Source organism: Mesocricetus auratus, unplaced genomic scaffold, assembly GCF_017639785.1.
Source record: "Mesocricetus auratus isolate SY011 unplaced genomic scaffold, BCM_Maur_2.0 Super-Scaffold_100707, whole genome shotgun sequence".
Lineage (NCBI taxonomy): Eukaryota > Metazoa > Chordata > Mammalia > Rodentia > Cricetidae > Mesocricetus > Mesocricetus auratus.
In genome coordinates, this window is record NW_024429269.1 from 578,243 (window position 1) to 598,640 (window position 20,398).

A 20,398-nucleotide genomic window follows, 5' to 3' on the forward strand; every position below is an offset into this window, starting at 1 on the left:
GTATATATCTGAGAATTGACTTGACCCCAATTGTTTTAGCTTAAAAAGAATTTCATTGTGTTGCTAAATATATATATATATATATATATGTGTGTGTGTGTGTGTGTGTGTGTCTGTGTGTGTGTGTATGTATGTGTGCACACATGATAAATACATGAATTGTGGATCTGATATTTGCTTACTTTCTGATTTTTTTATGTCTTACATAAATGGCAGTTGCTCATTTGTCTTTGTTTTTCTCAAATTTTACATCATTTATTTATTTGTGTATATGTGTGTGTGTGAATATGTAGCCATGTGTGCCATACCATGAGCAGAGAGCAGAGGACACATTGTAGAAGTTGGTTCCTCCTTCTACTATGTCGGTTCCTGTGATTGAACTCTGGCTGTCAGGCTTGGTGGCAGTACATTTACCCATTTTTGCTGTTGCCTCATTTTTTCATGTGTCTCTGCTGTTTTCTCTGTCCAGAAGTGTAGTTAAATACAGGGTAACATTTATTCTAGTTTATTATAATGATCTCTCACAGAACCAGAGAGGTGTGTCAGGGGTCAAGAGCCCACACCTGTCTGGGAGAGGACTTAAGTTCAGTTCCTAGCACCCATATCAGTCAGCTCACAACCATCTGTAACTCCAGCTCCAGGGGATCCTGATGCCTCTAGCTTCCACAGACCACAGGTGCACGTGCACACACACAAATATTAAGTATAAAATATAAATTTTCCTACCTTACTCATTTGATCCCACCTCTAACTAGCTGTGTGATCTTAAGCCTTTCCATTTGCAGCTGGGTTTTTATAGGATCTGGAATTTCCACTAGCCTTCCATTTCTAAACAGCCCCAAAATTAAGGGAAGAGAAAGGTTTTTGGTACTCATATCAAGATGTGTGTTGACAGTGGTGGAGCGTGAGCCTGAAGGCCTACCTGTCTTTGAGTCCCAGCTTTGTCATCGATTTTTTTTTTTTAATCATTTTTTATTTTAATTTTAAATAGCTTGTTTCGCATGTCAATCCCAGTTCCCTCTCCCTCCCCTCCTCCCGCACTCCCCTTCCACCCTCCCTCCCACCCTATTGCCAAATCCCTCCACATAGGGGATGTCTAGAGTCTATCATTTCACTCTTGGTAGGGTCAAGGCACTCCCCTAAGAGTCCAGGCTGAGAGAGCATCTCTCTTTGTGCCATAGGCACATGAAGACAGATTGTATACCAGGGATAGACACTGATCCACAGCTCAGAGCCCCATAGGTTGCCCAGGCCTTCTCACTGACACTCACATTTGGGGGGACCAGATCAGTCCCATTCTGGCCTCCCCACTGTCGGTCTGGGGTCCAAGAGCACTCCCCTGTTCAGATCAGCCGTCTCTGCTGGTTTTGCCAGCCCATTCCTTGCCAATTTGCTCATCACTCCTCTCTCTCTGTCATCGATTTTATAAAGGTAGTTAATATATGCTGGGATTGCCATGCACTAGACACAGACTTGAGTGCCTTACATTTCTCAGCCCTTACTCCTCACAAAAACCCTACGTGTAAGGGGCACTGTAATTACGTCTATTTTACAAGTAGGAAAGTGAGGCAGCAAGCAATTACATTGCCTGCATTGAGAACTGGGAAGAGCAGAGCCAGTCTTAGTGCCTACCGGTGTGATACTGATTTCATATATTGTAGACCATGGACTTTCTCTGAGATGCTGCATCAGTATCTGTAAACTGAGGAGTATGTTAGCTCCCGTGCTGGTTGCTCACTATAGGAAGGACACTGTTTGCTGTTTGTTTGTTTGTTTGTTTTTTAGAGTGCCTTCCCTAAACTAGCAGAGCTTGCAGACATGCTTGCTACATGTGCATATCCTCAGGCCTCAATAACCTACTGAGTCAGAGGTTAGCCCCTTCCAGAGGCTTCTGATGCATGCTGAAATCTGCAAACCACTAGTACCATAGATATGAAGGTGTTCGTTAACCAGCAGTCAGATATGTATGTACACAAGGTGTTTTCTGAGTCATTATGGGACATATGTATGGGGACTATATTGCTTCTTTATATGTTCTGTTTATTCTTATAACCAACAGAGTGGTTTGTCAAATCCTGGTTTAAAAAAATACCACTTTATTAATGGGGAAGCTAAGTCTTGAAAAGTTTAAATCACTTGCCTCTGAGTTTAGGATGGACGATTTTAGACAAGCTATGCATCTGAAGTGACACGACAGTATTTTCCATCACCATCGTCACTTTTCAGCTGCACGCACGCACGCACGCACGCACGCACGCACATACACATACACTTTTGAAGCAAGGTTTGGCCAAGTGACTTCCCAGGTCTCCCTCCTTTCTGACTGTCTTCTTGCCCCGACTCATCTTGTGCCTCTCCTCTTGCCCCCCCCCCCCCACACACACACGCGCACGCACATGCACACACATCCCCTGTATTTATTTCTCTCTGAGAGTTGGTCAGCTGGGGCTCCAGTGCCTTTCATGCCACAGAAGCTGAAGTTGGGTTCTATGATCCTCACAGGCATGATCCTGGGACTGCTGAGCATTGCTTGTCCCTGGATGGGCTGTGGGGCTGCAGGCCCTGCTGAGAAGTATGCCCAAGTCAGAAGCTGCTGCTGGAACCTTCTCTCTTCCAGGTGGAGAGCTGAACAGATTTGGGTAGCCTGATTGAAGATCATTCTTTTCCTCAGGAGGTTTGTCTTAGAGTCATTGTACATATGGAGGGAAGTAGACATTGACTTCAAAAGAGTCTTGTAGAATCCTTTCTTTTGGGCCACCAACCAGCTCCCAAATCATGACCTGGAGACTGGTATTTGTATGAATGCTCGGCCTTATGTTCGTTCTTATTTTAATCTGTTTCCCTTTATCTATGTTTTGCCTCTTGGCTTTTTGCCCCTCCCCCTTTCCTGCTGTATCCATGGCTGGCTGCCTGACTTCTCAGCCTAGGCCTGTTCTCTCTCTTTCTTTTGTTTTCTTCTCTCTTGCCTCATATTTATTCTCTTCTGCCTGCCAGCCCCACCTAGCCTGCCTTCTGCCTAGCTATTGGCCCCTCAGCTCTTTACTAAACCATTCAGATGCCTTAGGCCGGCAAGGTGAAACAGATGTAACACATCTTTTTCATTGTTAACAAAGTCAGCATAAACAAATGTAACACATTTTTGCCTAGATAAAATAATATTCTGCAAAAGAACCTTTTCTAGATTCTGTAGTCCTGGCTTCTAGCTTCTCATTCTCTTCTCACTTATGATTTCTGTTCATAATTCAGATGCAATAAACTCAAAAGCATTTGAGATGTGACTGCTGTAACATTAGATATCTTAATCTTCTTTTAATGAGAACATATCTCAGGAGCAATCATTTTATTTGTGTTTGTTTTTTAAATGAATCTTCACTATGTAGCATGGCTGATCTGAAACTTGCTGTGTACACTAGGCTGGCTTTGAACTTGTGACAGTCATCCTGCCTAGGTCTCCCTAGTGCTGAGACTCTGTGCTAATAAGCCTGGGTCCTCAGCTGCAAGCTTATGAGAATCTTTGTGATTGGATGTAGATGCTCTGGGCTGATTGTTTTTCTTGCTTTTGGCTAAAACTGCCTTAGTTAGAATCATATTTCCCCCTCTTTTACTTCTCTTATTTTGATTACCAAGAAAGAACTCGGTGGAAAGGAACAGAGGTCAGTGAAACAGAGAGGAGAGGTATGGGGAATGTGTATGATTAAGAGCGTTGCTGGCCCTCTGAATCACACCCTGGTTCCTCGGTTCAATCATTTCAGAAATGCTTGGCAGGGATGGAAAGGAGAGAGCTTAGATACTAAAACATCCCAGATCCAAGTGTTGCTTCTTCAGGGGGATGCTTAGCTGCCTCTAATAAAATGCCCCATGATCAAGTGCAGATCACTCTTCAGCAACCCCGGAAGGACACCAAAGATTAATTCGTCCTCTGATCTCTCTAGTCCTTGGTTGACAGTTTTCGTTCAGTGGCTTCAATAGGGATGAGGATGGCAGTGTCCATCATTGTGCAGGCTGCTGCTGTTGTGCTCAAAATAGGAAGCTGAGCAGGGAAGGAAAGGGAAGAGAGAGAGAGAGAGAGAGGTGACTTCCCTGTAGTCAGTGCCCGCCAGGTGTTAGTCATCGTCCAAGGCGCTGCACAGATTCCCCTTTCTGGCCCTCACAAACACTGTGAACAATGAGCTGTGACCTCTGTTCTGCAGATGAGGAAGCTGTGGGGGGAAAAGTCCCTGTGTTCGTAGACCACAGACCTTTTGTTCTGTAATTTTGAATTGCCTTGTTTCAGCTCTCCTCTACTAAAAGATTAAATTTAATCTCATGTTAATTGAGACAAGATGGCTTGTAGTGAGTCCAGTCAGCAAACTGTAGCTGGGTTAATATCTGTCTAGATCAAGGCAGTTAACCTATGAACTTATATAGTATCTTCAGATTAGAAACTTCTGGAATATATAGGCTGGATGGATGGCTCAGTGGTTATGAACACTGGCTGCTCTTCCAGAGGATTTAGGTTCAATTCCCAGCTCCTACATGGCAGTTCACAACTGTAATTCCAGGTCTGGGGGATCTGACATCCTCACAGACCAATACACATAAAATAAAATTGAAAAAAGAAACTTCTGGAATAATAACCAGTCAGTTGGTTATGACATCCAGTATTCTCCTGAGTGGTTGCATGAATTAAAAGCCCGGAAGCTCCTACTCCTGAGGGGGAGGGAAGTGTTGTTAAGAATGGCAACAGGTGTCCTGATCCTGGCCCAGGCATGGCCTAGGCAGATCAGAGGAGGAGGGGACATGGCCATCTCAATGCAGAGAGGCCACTTTGAAACCTAACTGTTGTCTTGAAACGGTATACTTTTGGTACCTCTTGGTATTATACCTACTGTCAAATATTGTTTTCTAAGCCTTATATTTATATGTTATATTTCAGATTAAAAAAAACACTGGGCAATGGTGTTACAAGACTTTAATCTCAGCACTCAGGAGGCAAAGGCAGGTGGATCTCTGAGTTCGAGACCAGCCTGGTCTATAGAGCCAGTTCCAGGGCAGTCAGAGCTACACAGAGAAACCCTGGCTCCAAAAACAAACAAAACAAAACAAAAAGGATAAAAAAATCCGTATGCCCTTCTAGATCATTAATGCATTAAAGCCAGAATGAAGATCAAAGATGAGTTGCGGATCTTCAGTCATAATAGAACTAATAGCCAAATCTAGACAGATAAAGGTAATAATGAAACTAAGAAAAAAAATGTGTGTGGTGATGCAGGCCTGTAATCCCTGTACCTTGGGAATGAGGCAGGATACAAATTACAGGTCAACCTGGGCAACTTAAGGAGACCTTGTCTACAAGAAAGAAAAAAGAAGAGGGGAGAGAAGGAAGAGAGAGAAACCCATGTCATGCACAAAAATGGAAATGAATAAAGCTGACTATCTAAATATTCTGAATAGCAAAGTATTCAAATTGAGACCTTATCCTTTGCTTGCTGGACACTCCTTGTGTAAATTTTCTCTATAAAAATGAAAGGTTCCAGTTGTTCCACAGGGGACTTATAATCTGGGGACTCAAAGATCTCAGTTCATTAGAAAGATTTATAACTGATGGCCAACAGGCCTTCTTTCATCAAAACTGATCCTGTTTGCAGCTCCTAAAAGTGTTCTTTTGGTTGCTTATTATGCAATTTTCAATTTTCTTTCATCTTCAACCTCCCCTTCTCTTGTCTAAGCCTTGTTTCAAAGAAAAAGCTAAATCAAGGATTTGGTGAAATGCAAACTGTTTCACATTTGTAGACATACTGTCTTGTCTGTTTTGCTCTGCAAAATTACACTTTGCTGATACAAATAGTAAGCTGCTTAGGGAAGAATTCCAGCCATTTGTCTTTCCCAACCTCGTGCGAAGCAGTCAGGGAAGCAGCTTCCACACAGCGACTCCCTATTCCTGTTTAATTTCCTCAGACAAAACAAGAGATTGTGGTGGTGCCTGCCGGTTCAAAGCAGCATGTCTCTCTGGATTGTCACTTCATGAATCAGGAAGAAGCTGGAGCTAACGGCCCTTGAGTCATCATCCAGTCTGGTTCTTGTTACATAGACAAGAAACCAAGGTCTAGGTTAAGGGTGCAAATGGAAAAAAAAAATGAGCCTTGAATTCTGCTTTGTTTAACCTTAGGATTTCCTAGCCTCCTTCTCCCTCCTTCCCCACTTCATTTTTGTTTTTTGAGACAGGGTCTCCCTGTGTAGTCCTAGTTGTCCTGGAACTTGCTCTGTAGACCAGGCTGGCCTGGAACACAGTGATCTTCTTGCTTGCCTCTGCCTCCCAAGTTCCGGGACTAAAGGGGTGCACCACCATACCCTGCCTAGCTTTCTCCTTTTGCTTTTTGGGTTTTTGTTGTTGCTTAGAGAAGGGGTCTGTTCTATCTAAGGCTGGCTTTGAACTTTATGTATCGACAAGGGTAAATGCCTGATTCTTCTGCCTCCACCTTCCCAGGGCTGGGATTACAGGTTTGTACCACCGTGCCTCGTGTTTGTGAGTCTGGGGACTGAATGCAGGGCCTCATATGCAAGTGCTCTCTGTCACCAAAGCTACATCCTCTAGCATTTTGACTGATTTTATTTATTTTAAACGATTTCTTTATTTTTATGTGATTGATTGATATTTTGTCTGCACCGATGTCTGTGTAAGGGTGTCAGATCCTTCAGAATTGGAGTTACAGACAGTTGTAAGCAGCCGTATGGGTGCGGGGAATTGAACTTGGATTCTCTGAAAGAGCAGCCAGTGCTCTTAACCGCTGAGCTGTCTCTCCAGCCCCCTAATTTTCTTTATAACAGTTATTCATGTTCTTGATGAAAACACTAGTTTCTCCCCTAAGGGCACTTCATTTTTTATCCCCTGTTCAAAACAGCGACAGGCTAGCACAAGGCAATCATCAGCCGTGGGTTTGTATCATGAAGCTTGGCTTTGGAGCTAGTCTTTTCATTTAGTGAGAGTAATCTTGGTTCTTCTCTAGACTATTCCAGGCACATCTTTACCATTACTGGCCATCCTGGTCAGAGGTGTATGGTGCAGTCTCACCAAGAGCCTTGCTGTTGGCAAGCTGATTCTGGCCCTTCTTAGTTTTGGCTCTCCCATTGGCTACTGTGTGGCCTCGTGGAGGTGTGTAAGGAGAGCTACAGGGAAAATCTTACATGTGTCCTTGGGGGGAAGGAAGTGGAGGGCATGCCTCTAAAGAAATAAGTTATGTGGAACAGATTGCTGTAAGTGACTACAGCCCTGTTGATACTTTTACCCAGAGATGTGACATAGAACATACAGACATTTTAGCCCCTTTCTGAAGAACATTGCTGAAGAGGTCTGTCTCTTTGACAGCCTCAGTTGAAAAGAAATATACATGTCTTTTTCCTGTATGTTGTTGTGTCCAGAGAGGTGGCTTTTGACATCCTGTTCCTATGTGATGGCAAACGGCAGAGGCCACTTTGGAGGGAAGCAGAAGCACCGTTGCATTGGGGGAGGAAGTGGTGGATAACTAAACTGCTCTGTGCATTTCATATTCAAAATATTTCCTTTGGAAATGTGGGCATACTCAGTGGAGTTTTATTCAGTCATAGAAAGAATGAAATGATGTATTTACGGGGAGACGGATAGAAGTCTGGAGTCTCATGTCCAACAGTCAGTCAGACTGACAATGACAGATGTTGCTGCAGTCTAGTCTTGTATGTGTGTATGTACATGCATGTATATGTATGTGTGATACGAAAGTAGAAAGGACGGTATTTGAATGGAAAAGAGGACTAGGGACAGAGGATGGGGGAAAAGGCAGGGTAATGGAGTATAAAAAAAAGGACAAATCATGTTTAAAAAGTAAACTAAGGAGTGGAAAATGTGGCTCAGTTGGTGGAATGCTTGCCTAGTGTGCACAGAGGTCCTAGGTTCAAGCCCTAGTATGACATACACTGAGTGTGGTGATTCCAAACCTGTAATCCCAGCCCAGCCCTGGAGGGATGGAGGCTGGGAAATCAGAAGATCAAGGTCATTGCTATAGGGAGAGTTAGGAGGCTAATTTGGCATCTGTGATACTCAGAATAAACAAAATACATAAAGAGTTGAATTCTTCTTTGGGTTTAGTCTGTGTCTCATGAGTAGCCAAAGACATTATGAAACCAGGTCCACATTGGGGAGGGTTTTACCTTCCAATTGGTGGTAGGCCATTGCATGGGAATATCTATGGTTGCAAACTTCTGGAAGGGAAATTATTGTGGGACTTCAGAGAAGACTTCATGCAAGCTGGAGAGGGGTTGTCAGGAACTATTTGTGGAGTTGAATTGTAGATGTGAGTTTGGATTGTTCTAATGAAGAGAGAAACTGTGGTTAAAACATGAGTTGGGCATTGGATTTCAAGGAGAATATTGGACTTTTTGAAAAAAAGTATGTGCACAGCTGTTCTGTCTGCATGCATGTCTGTGCACCATGTGTGTGCAGTGCCTAAGGATGCTGGGATTAACCTATTGGATCGTTTGGACTGGAGTTACAGGTGGTTGTGAGCCCCTTTGTGGCTGCTGGAAATTGAACTCAGGTCCTCTGGAAGATCAGCTAGTGCTCTTAATTGTGGAACCATCTCTCCAGCCCCTGAGCATAGAAGGGTCTTGCCTAGAGAACAGGATGAATTTCACAGATGACAGAGGAGGAAAAGTTGATGGTTAACACTGTAGCATTTTGGGATTACTGGTCTTTGGGGGATGAGTGTGTGTGTGTGTGTGTGTGTGTGTGTATGTGTGTGTGTACATACATGCCTGTGTGTGTGTACATCTGTCTGTTTTTTTGCCTGCATGTGTGGTTAGGTTCCTGCATGCGTGCGTGCATACACGTGTGTCTGTAATTCCAGTAGTCCCAGGCAGATGCTTATACCTGGAGCTGGCAGTGTGAGGCTGCCTTTGAGTGCCTCTGCTTACTTTCCCATGACTAAGAACCAGGAAGAGTGAAGATGGTCATTACACAGCTTGTGACAAAGTGACACAGTGGCCTCACTGCTTCCTGTTTCTGTGGGGGAGGGGGTAGGAAGAAGCATTTTAGGGGATGGCAGCGAATGGGATCTAGGTCGTGCCAAGGTTCGCCATGTTTTCTGTAGGAAAGCTAGCATACACTTCGTGGGGAAACCACTGAAGCAGTGGGAAGGAGTTGAACGGTAGTGTATCGAGACTGCAGTGGTTGCAGCCTGGGGACACACACACACACGTGTGAACAGGCCAGGGAGGCTGGAACTCCCTCCTCTTGCATTCTGTGTCGGTTCTCCTAACCCACTTCCCCAGACAGTCCTTATTCAGAAACCACAGCCTACTCTGAAAGTACAATAGAAAATTACTGCCGGGGTACTTCCTCAGGCTTCTTGACCAAGACTGCAGAAGGACACTGTTTGAAACTGTGACCTCCTTCATGCAGGAGAGGCCATTTCTGAGAGGTGGCGGGATGTTCTTATTCTCTTGCCTCACTGACAAGTTACTGTGACACAAGCCAGACTGCGGTCCAGGGAGAGGAGAATAGGATGTATGTGCCACAGGCAATGACAGGGACACCTTTCTTTCCTAACTGGGCAGGATGTTCTTCATGACCCCTGTGGGTCATGGATTGAGTGACCATCCTCATGTGATGGTCACACCGGTAGAGATGGCTCTGACAGTGAATTCTTTGTAGTGTTTACAGCTGAACCTTCAAGTTGGTTCTTTTTTCTTATGTGCATACAGATTAGCCCTTAATAAAGACAAGAAATATATCTATTTAAAAAGAACTTTTCTCTGAATCATAGATTACAGATTGTAACATCATGTGCTTTCAGTGTCCAATTTGGTGGTAGAATTTTTTTTGAAATATTAGTTTTTATTTCTCTCTCTCTCTCTCTCTCTCTCTCTCTGAGTGAGTACCACATGTGAGCGGATGCCTGTGGAGGTTAGAAGAGGGTGTTAGGTCCCCTGGAACTGGAGTTACAGGAGGCTGTGTGATGCCTGATGTGGGAGCTGGGAGCTGAACCCAGGTCCTTTATGACAGCAGTAAGAGCTCTTAACCACTGAGCCTTCCTTCTTTCTAGTTCCCAATTTAGTCACTTTGGTAAATAGTGATAGAGCTGTTTAATTGTCACCACAGTTCTGTAGTCTTTTCATTTCCCTCAAAAGTTTGCAAATGGATAGTTTGCTCAGTCACTGACCTCATATCCAGCTCAAGCAGCAAATCATTTGCTCTGTTGTCTGGCAGATTAGCATATTCGGAACATTTAAAAGTAGAGTAAAAACATGATGCATTTGCTTGTGTCTTCTTTAGCTTAGCACACTTGTGGTTATCAGGGTTGTGGCCTGTGTCTGTATATCATTTTTCATTGCTGAATGCTATTCCCTTGCATGGATTATGGTCAGCACTCTTATCTGTTTCAAGTAGGGCACACGAGCCACATCTACATGTTTGTTTCTCCGATGTCACTCTCTAATACGGTTTGTGATGCAAAATAGGCAACCAGTCGATATGTTGGAAGATGGGAAAGGGACACCATGTTTCTTGACAAGGTGTGATTCACTTCAGATCAAAACTATTTGGAAAAAGATATTGTTTCTATTGGATTTGAGTAGATATTTTTCTTCTCAATTTTTTCTTTTTGTGTATGTGTATGCATGTATGTATAGTATATGTATGCATGTGTACATATGTGTGTTTAGGGTGGAGATCAACATTAAGTGTCTTCTTCCATTGCTCTTCGCGGTTTCCACTGTCTCCAATGTTCTCCACCGTCTCCATTGCTCTTACCGCCTCCATTGGTTTCCACCGTCTCCTTGGTCTCCATTCTCCCCTTTGCTCTCCACCGCCTCCATTGTTCTTCATTGTCTTGTTTTTTTGAGACAGTTTCTCTCACTGAATCTGGGGTTCACTAGTTATCTAGACTGGCTGACTAGTGAGCCCCAGGGGTCCCCCTGCCTTCCTATCAACTATGCAAGTTTACAGGTGCATCTGTGCCCGCACCCAGCCTTTTAAATGGGTGTTATGGTTCCAGTATCAGATGCCCATGTTTATGGGAGGACACTCTCCCAGCTATAATTCTCAAGTGATACAGTATAGTAGCTGCCTACCAGCAACTACATTATTTTAGATACTGTCAGTCATCTGTAGTCATAGAATAGGAAAGAGTATGCTTAAGCTATGTGTCAATACCACACCTTGTTTTATAAGATGTTGTATATTTTCTTATCCTCCCAGGGTGGGGGGTGTACAGTCCATCTGGAATAGATATCAAGGCACAGCTATATCATAGTTTGTGTACTCAGCCATAGCCGAGTTGTTTTTCCTTGTTGACTGTTGTGAATAACACAGCCACGTTGGTGTCTTGTGACTGCTGTAACAAATGATGGCAAATTCAATGGCTTGAAACAACAGGAATGTGTTACCTCAAGTTCTGGAGCCCAGAGTTGTGAAATGAAGGTGTGGACTGATCTGTATGACCCTGGAGATTCTCAGGAGGGTCTGTCACATGCTACCGCCAGCTCTGGTGGTGCCTGGCTGTTCCAGTTGCTTTGTTACAGCAAATCTTGGCTTCCATTCATTCTCCTTCCCTTCTCTCAAGTTGTAGGAAACACCCTAAGATAACTACGTGTCCTTTCCCTTACCTCTTTCCCCTGATAAGGTGGCATCCAAAGGTTGCGGGAGATTGGTGTGGATATCTCAGGCGCTACTTTTCTGCCCACCATAGCAACTATGAACATTGAGAAAAGGGTAGGTCTGATGTAGTTTTTCTTATTTTTATTGCTGTTCTAGGAGTGGATTTTCTGAGGCACCTAGTAACTTTTTTTCTTTTCTTTTTTTTTTTTTTTTGTGGTTTCTCACGACAGGGTTTTTCTGTATAGCTTTGGAACCTGTCCTGGCACTCACTCTATAGACCAGGCTGGCCTCAAAGTCACAGAAATCTGCCTGCCTCTGCCTCCCTAGTGCTGGGACTACAGGCGTGCACCACCACTGCCTAACAATTTGTTTAACTTTTAAGAAACTTCCAGTCTAGTTTCTGAAAGGTCTCTTGTTATGCAGTCTTACCAACCAGGGATTTGAGCTCTAGTAACTCTGCATTCTTGGAGGATGTCTTTTTAAATACAGCTGTTCTAGTAGGTGTGAAGAGGCATCTGACGGCGGTTTTGATTTGCATTCCCCATGACTAATACATGCTGAATGCGGTTCCTGTGCTTCTTAGTCACTTGTGTGGAGTTACGATGAAATACCTATGCAAAGCTCTGGCTTGTTCTTTCCCATTTCAGTTGTGAGTTAGTCTGCTGTTCTCTATGGGACCCTAACAATACCTGTCCTAAGGATTATGGGGTGCTGGGGTTACTCTGCCCCGAGTGTGGAGGGCAGGGCCATGGTGCCATCCTTGCATCGGACCTATATCAATCTGTGATTTGAAGCAGATGACCCTCATATGCAGCCTTTTCGACCTGAGAGCATGTCAAGGAAGCCAAGAGATGACTCCTCTGTGCCCTAAAGACCATGGACTTAAATGACTTTCAGGTTGGCTGTTGTCTCACGGACAAGGGGACCAACCCACAGAACTTCTCATTGTATTCTCTAGCCTAGATTCTTCGGTAGAGCTCTCCCAACTTTAACAGTTATTTCTGGGATTATATATTTGGTACCTTTCTCCCTCCCACTTGGCTGTTACATTTCTTGGGGTTAGAGGCTACATCTGTGTGTTCTGTCTGACACATGTGGTATGTGCTAGGCAACCAGTCAGCACGTTGAAGGAAATACAGCTCATGTGTTCTGCTTTACACGGAGCGGATCACACGAGATCATTCAACAGAGGATGACTTGTTGCGTTCCGTGATGGCTGCTGTTGATTGTCATGTTGACAGACCTGGAAAGGGGGAACCTCCGCTGATGAATTCCCTTCATTTGATTGGTCTGTAAGCTTGTCGTTGGGGCATTTTCTCAACTGCTGGTTGATGGGAGGTAGCCCTGCACACTTGTGACTGATAAGGAAAGTAACTGAGCCAGGCAGGGAAAGGAAGCCAGCAAGCAGCCCTCCTTCCTGGTCTCTGCTTCGGTTCCTGCCTCCAGGTTCCTGCCTTGAGCTCCTGTCTTGGGTTCATTAGCTGAACAACTGTAAACCTGGTCCATATTTTATCACAGCAACAGAGAAGTGAACTAGAGCAAATACACCGGCCGCTAACTTTGGAATGTGCCATTTCATAGCATGTTTTCTAATCCCCTTTCTTCTCGTTCACAGCAATCTATAACTACAATGCGTCTCAAGATGTGGAACTCTCCTTGCAGATCGGTGACACCGTCCACATCCTGGAGATGTATGAGGGTGAGTGCAATGGCCTCCTGCTGGGCGGGGCCCAGGAAGAGTCTATAGGAATTACTTATTAATAAAGCACTTAGCGTTAAAGTCCGTGTGCTCTATTCCTCCTGCTGCAGTAATGGAAACCTAGGGAGTACCCAAGTGATACAGCCCCACGCAGAGGGTATTTTCAACGCAGCCTGTTCACGGGAACATGAATATGTCTAGATACTAAAGTCAAAGTTTTTGACACTGGATACAAAAGGGTTCAGCTGCAGAGCTGGCTAGTGGAGACATAACTTGGGACATCAGGCTTGTGGTAGCTGGAAGGAAGCATTGCCATTTAGGGGTGGATCTCTTTCTACTTGGTGCCCAGCATGGCACGGTTGGGGGAGAATGGGAGTGAGGTCCTGTGATGGTATTGAGACCGAGAGAGCTGGGCCAGGACTGTAACAGCAGGTCATGTTTGGGCTTGTGTGTTTCCTCCAGCTGCTCAGGACTGGGCAGTGGTTCTGGTCAACCTGGGCAATACTAGGACCGTGCGTGCAAAGCCCAGATCACACCTGCATGCATCCATCCCACCCCAGGAAGCCTCCAGGAATTTTCATCTCTAGTCCCAAACCACAGGGCAACGAAAGTGTACCCAAGCCACCCAGGTTGAGGTGAAAAGCAGAGCGCAAACTCTTGGGCACAGTTTATTGCACCCCTGTGAAGGTTGGGATGAGGAGATGGGGGGAACCTAGGAAGATTTTTCTTAGAGCAAAGCTTGTTGGGACAGGCACTCTGCAATTGGTAAATGCTGGGGCAGTGGGATGGCAAAAGTGTCACCCAGGAGCCTGTGCTGATCTCTGGGTTCAGGCAGGATGACACAAGAAGGGGGAAGAGATGGGAAGCCTGGGGGAAGGGAAGCAGGATTTGGCCATAATTAAGCTGCTTGCATGGGGGACTGTTGTGATGGCTTCCTCCCTTTGAGCGGGTGTTTGCCCCCCACTTGTCCTTCCCTAGCACTCCATTTAGCTGTCAGGTTCTGGGGCAGTGTGTAGTCAGAGAGGACTGTGAGGACTCTCCCACTTTCACAATCATCCTTACCGACCTCAGGCCTCACCGGACACCGGTTCTAACTCACCACTACACTCACAATACCTGACATACATGTTTTTGGACTCCTGCTTCTGGAAACCACAGTCCCCTCAGACCCTACTAGGTCAGTGCTTTGTCAGGGGCCAGATGGCTATGTAGTGTGGTCCCTGTAGACATACTTTCCCACTGTGCAGGTGAAAAGCATGTGTTCAACTTTTGTAACTTCCCTATGGGCTTGAAGACACGCATGTAAGGATCATTCAGTATTAAGTTCCATACGTGACATTTGGATCCAGATTTTATACCATTTTCTAATCTGCTGTATGTTTTTTTTCTGGTGTTTTGGTTGCTGTGTTGAGTTTTTCACCACAGATGTAGTTTCTGTCTCTACAGAAATGGGAGGGTTTTTTTTTTGTTTTTGTTTTGTTTTGTTTTGTTTTGTTTGCTTTATATGGTTTCAAACCTGTTTTTAGAACTGTGCTAAATAACTCTCTTAACTCCTGCTTATTAATTCTTTTACCTGTCCTCATCCATGGATGTACTTTATGTTTTACTGAAATTACAGTCAACTCATTCTGAGGCCCAGCTCTCTAATTTCTGTCCTGCTGGCCCCATAAGGTCCTTTGAAATGTTACCCTAAGCCACTCAACCATCCTTTCTGACATCAGTAAGTGCCCCAGGCAAGATGCTGGCTCCCTCAAGTACTAGGCTGATCTCTTTGGGGTTTGGCTTTCTACAGATTTTGGCATGGAAAGTCTTGGTGCTAGTATGGTCTCTGTCTCTGTCTCCCCCTCCCTCCCTCCCTTCCTCCCCCTTCCCTCCCTTCCTCCCCCTCCCTCCCTCCCTTCTCCCTCCCTCCCTCCCTCTCTCCCTCTCTCCCTCCCTCCCTCCCTCCCTCCCTCCCTCCCTCCCTCCCTCCCTCCCTCCCTCCTTCCCTCCCTATCTCTGTGTGTGTGTGTTTCGGTGGGAGAGGGGTGCTTGCCTTATGGAGTGTACCAGAGAAGAATAGCGTATTGATGCTGATCTGACATAGTTAACAACATCCCTGAAAATGCATTCTTAAGATTGTTCCCTCAAAGAAGGTTGTTTTTTTAAATTTTTATGTGGCTCTATTATAATTTTGAAGCATGCTATCCTCATAGAATAGATCCATATTAGTAATGGTTTGAGTATGTTCACTCTTACGCTGTGTCTGGTGGTCTCAGTGAGGACTGAGCTTGGTTCAGTATGCAGCCTGAGCGTCTCTTACCCAGAGTACTTGGGACTGCAAGTGTTTCTGATTTCAGACTGTTTGGGATTTTGGAGTATGTGTAATGAAATATTTAAGGACTAGCACCTAGCTGTAAATCCATCTTTCTTTTTTAGTATATGTTTTATGCATGTTACCTGAAGATAATTTTGTACAGTATGTTGAATAACTTCATCACAGTGTGTAATCTACCGTGGTATCATGTCAGTGCGCATAAAGTTTTCATTCTTGGAGAATTTTGGATTTTTGAGTTTTGGATTAGGGATGTTCATATTGTACTTAATGTAAACAGAGATACACAAGTCCCATATGCATCTAACCCCATGTAGCTGAGTCCCCAAATCCCAATCATGGTGCTTTTAGGATATCACTGCTCCTGCATAGTGTGATATTGCAGGGAGCTCTGGCCCATTGGCCATCATACAGAAAACCTCACCAATATGGCCCTTTGGAATGATCAGGAGCTGTCCACCCAGCCAGCAGAAAGAGAGTTTTCCTGTACTTGTTTCCATAGAGTGTTTGTGTGTCACTCTTAGAGTTTGAGGCTTGCAGAGAAGGATGCCACCGATTATGCTTTCAGATCCGGCCTGTGTCCTGGTGTGAGTAGGGAAACATATATGGACAGAGTTCATAACCTCTGAGTGGCATGTTCGTTCCACACAGATTATTACATCGGATTATATTTTTCGAATAGTGTTTCTTCATTTTTAAATAGTGCCTGCCTTGACCAACACTCAGGGGGAGGCTCTTGTATCTACTTAGTACTTGGAGTTCTTGGCGAGAGTCTTGAATTCCTTTATTATTTCAGGCAGTTGAGAACCGGGGGCAGGAGTGCTTTGCAAACATGAGACCTGCAGGAAATGCTGAGTAATGACTTGTGTTCACTGTCCCACTCCCTGCTCCTGTCTTCCTTTAAAACAAATAAACAAGATGGAAACACCCACAATACTGCCAGAGAGAATGCCAGGATAGGGCTGGCACCATTTCTTGGCCTCCAGGGTTTTTTGCAGAGCAAACTTCCTGTTGGTGACTCTGGGACTTTCCCTCTGCACATTCTGCCCCAGTCCACCTCTGAGACAAGCAGGCCTGGTCTCTGTGTGCTGTTCTGGCATGGACCTGAGTCCTCCCAGACATTTTCTCTTTATGATTTCAGTCCACAGCCCACAACAGAATACCACTGAGGACTCCTTTTGGCTGCTTCCTGCCCTGTGGTTCAATGAGTGATTCCCCAAGAGCAATGACTGCTGAGAGGCACAGCTGGCCCCTGCTTAATGTCCAGGTGCCCACCATCGATTTTGACATGCAGTAGGCCCCCAGCAGAAGTCTGGAGTGAGTGCTGCAGGTGAAATAAGGCTGTGATGGGCTGGGAAGCACCCCCACTCTCCTGCCCTCTGCAGCCTACACAACGATCTGGTTATTGCCTGTGTTTTTGCTTTTAATCTGAAACTGCAGCTTTATTGAGATACAACTCAAACGCCACACAGTTTGCTCACACAGTCTATGATTCTGTGGTTATTTATTAAGCATACTTTACAGGGAGTTGGGCAACTGTCAATCACTGTCTACTTTCATTACCCCGACTGATTCTAGGAAACACATACCTGCCTTTTGCTTCTGTGAGTTTGTTCTAGACTTTTATAGTAGTGCAGGCAAACAGTGTGTGGTGCTTTGTGGCTGCCTTCTTCTTAGTAGTATAGTGTTTTCAGGGCTCATGTGTGCTCGAGCAAGCATCAATACTTCATTTCCTTCTGTCCATTGCATGACCATACCACAGTTCATCCATGTAGCATCGGATAGATATTGGAGCTGTTCAGATCTTTCAACCATAACGCTGCTCTAAACATTCATGGACCAGTTCTGTGTGGATGTGTTTTTTGTTTCTCTTAGGTAGGCACCAGGAACCATGACTGCTCTGTTGTTATATGGTAACTCCATGTTTAAATGGTCTAGAATCTTCTAGACTGCTTAATCTTTGACTTAAAGCCAGAAAACCCCAGTCTTTAAAGACAGAGCTGCTCTCACTTGTTCCTTTGAAACTTGTAGCCCCTGCCCCCAACTTAATTTGTTAAAGATGAAAGAAGGAAATGAGTTGATAGAGAGGGTATATACCACTTCTTTGTAGTTCTCGGAGAGTTGTCTTTAGAGACTGCAAGAGAAGAGAAATCTTTTAGTTTGAAGCAGGTTCCCTTGCCACTCCTCTTTGGCACTGATCTGTCTGTGGTTGGTGCTCTCTCTTTGTTCCCTTACATCCTGGAAGGTATTTGGCAACGAGACACCCATTCTCCCCTATGAATGAGCTCTTTCCTGCTCAATATCCAGGAGTATGTGGACAGAGACACTGGACCCGTCAGCTACAGTCTTGTTTTTCAGCAACACCTGCTTCATGCCTACCATGTACCCAGTGCGTTAAAGCACAACGGATGTTCTAACTCTGCTCAAAGGAGTGAGAAAACAGCCAGGTGCTGCCTCTCATAGTGTTTTCCTAGAAAGACAAGACGCGAAAGTAAATAAACAAACATCTAGACACTATGCTGTAACATGAATAATAAAAACCAGGGATTGATATTGGGGTTCAAGCTTACAGCTGATGATCAGAAAAGCAAAGCATCTGATCGATCACTAGCTCTTCCCTCTACCTCAGACCGAAAGGGCTGTCCTCTCCTCAGCGTGGCTGGAGACTAATTCTCCAAGACTGACTTTGCTTTTTCCTTTTATACTTCTCACACCCTGGGATTAAAGGCATGTGATCCCAAGTGCTGAGATCACCTTTGTGTGAGCTGTGTCTCTTTAGGACTGGATCATTTTCATGTAGTTCAGTGTGATCTTGAACTAACAGAGATCCATCTGCTTGTCTCTTGAGTCCTGGATTAAAGGTGTGTGCCACCACCACCTGAGTCTATGGCTTGCTGGGATTAAACTGTGTGTCACCATTGCCTGGCTCTGTGGCCTGTGGTTAGCTTTGCTTTCTGTACTCTCAGGCAAGCTTTAATAAATCATAAATAATATATCACCACACTATGGGGAAAAGATGCTGCTGCTGCTGCTGACACAATAGAGGGAGGACGACATTAGATTGGGTGACTCACTCCTGTCTCACTCAGTTAACTGTCCCCAAACAAGGTGCTTCAGCTATCTTTGTGATGTGAATGTTCCATTTGGATTTGGGTCACTCATTGACTTAGAAGTGATGAATCCCAGGGTGGCACATTGACACACTGAAAAATACGTAGTGCTTTGTAAGTGTAAGGTTGTCAGCATGTCAGCATCCAGTCACCACAGAGCTTTCCTCTCGTGTGACTAATCTAAATCCACCACAGATGGCTTCAAGCCCAGGGCCTGCTATACTTAGGGCACAGGTTTTCTGAGCTGAATTCATACCTGTCAATTGACTCTTTGTCAGTTCCAGAAACCACCCACGAGTTCAGGAGCATGAGTGGCTGGTGCTGGTGGGGGCTCTGAGGTCATCACCCTCAGTCAGCCCCTGGTGGAAGTAACCAAGTGAGACTTGTCTTGAAGTTGTCTCAAAGGTGTTCTGAGCTTTTTGTTCTGTGCAGAGGCAGGCACAGAATAAAGCTTTGTATTCAGAATAATTTTTAAAGACTTGGGATAGCACAAAGATTTGGACAGGAACTAGGGAAATGGGCAGCCTTGGAACATAAGAGGCATGAACACCTGGGGCTTCCCTTTCTACACATTACTTTTGTATGGGACAAGGACAGTGAAACTCACCAAATCAGAAAGCCCACTCTAATAGGCAGGCTGAGGATCCCTTATCTAAGAGGCTTAGACTAAGGCAGAGGGTTTGGGTTTAGTTCTTTGAACTATTTACATAATAAATACATATCATAAAACATTGGGAGAACCCAGGTAAAAACAGAAAATTCATTTATGTTTCATAGTCATCTGTTACATGTAACCTGAAGGTAATTTCATAGAGTATTTTTTAGAATACCTGCCTTTTGATTGCAACCTGTCAGGAGGTCAGCAGTGGAATTTCCCCTTATGACTTCATTCCAGAGTTCAAAGGTTTTGAATTTTGGAGCCTGGCATTTTGGACTTTAAAACGGATGTTCAACCTGTACAATGAAAAGAAATACAGTGGGTTCTGACTTGGGTGGTACATGCTTTGAATCTCATCTTCTTAGGCAGGCCTTTGCAAGTAGGTACAGAGAATGGTGTCACAGCAGGTCAGTTACTTGCTAAATTTTGTCACTGCAGTTAACGAACCGTCTTAACAGAGACTTGACAAAGAAGGGTGCATTTGATGATTGTGTTTTCTAGCAGAGGTTTAGTAATCATCTTGCCATTTTTAATTGTTTTCTTGAGGCAGTGTTTCTCTGTTGTTTTGGAGCCTGTCCTGGAGCTTGCTCTGTAGACCAGGCTGACTTGAATTCACAGAGATCCACCTGCCTCTGCCTCCTGAGTCTTGGGATTAAAGGCATTCATCACCAACACCCAGCAGTAATCATCTTTTTGAGGGGCTGTAACTGGAAACCCTCATGTATAATGTGACACAGGAAGCTGACTAACTTTCTAAGAGTGTCTTATTTAAAATAGATTGTCATGTCCTATAGTCCTGTATGACCACAACTATTAAACGGGTATTCTTGAAGCCATTATTTCCTCCTTTGTTCTCTTTTCTTTATTTGATGAGCTTTGTTCAGTGGCCATACGGCAAGAGAGAGACCAGAAGAACAACAAAAAGCAAATGCATTAAACAGAATCAGGAGCTGAGCATAAGCCTCACCTAGAGTGTGTAAGCTTTAAAGCTCAATCCCAAAAGCCACCA

General features: G+C 44.5%; 1 protein-coding gene across 1 annotated transcript in view; it reads left to right on the forward strand.

Moving 5' to 3' along the window:
- Positions 1 to 20,398, forward strand: part of Dock5 (dedicator of cytokinesis 5) — a 184,230-nt gene that overhangs the window by 39,156 nt on the left and 124,676 nt on the right. Inside the window, exon 2 of the mRNA XM_040740571.1 lies at positions 13,224 to 13,307. Within this exon, the coding sequence (XP_040596505.1) occupies positions 13,224 to 13,307 (84 nt within the window). The remainder of the gene's footprint in view (positions 1 to 13,223; positions 13,308 to 20,398) is intronic.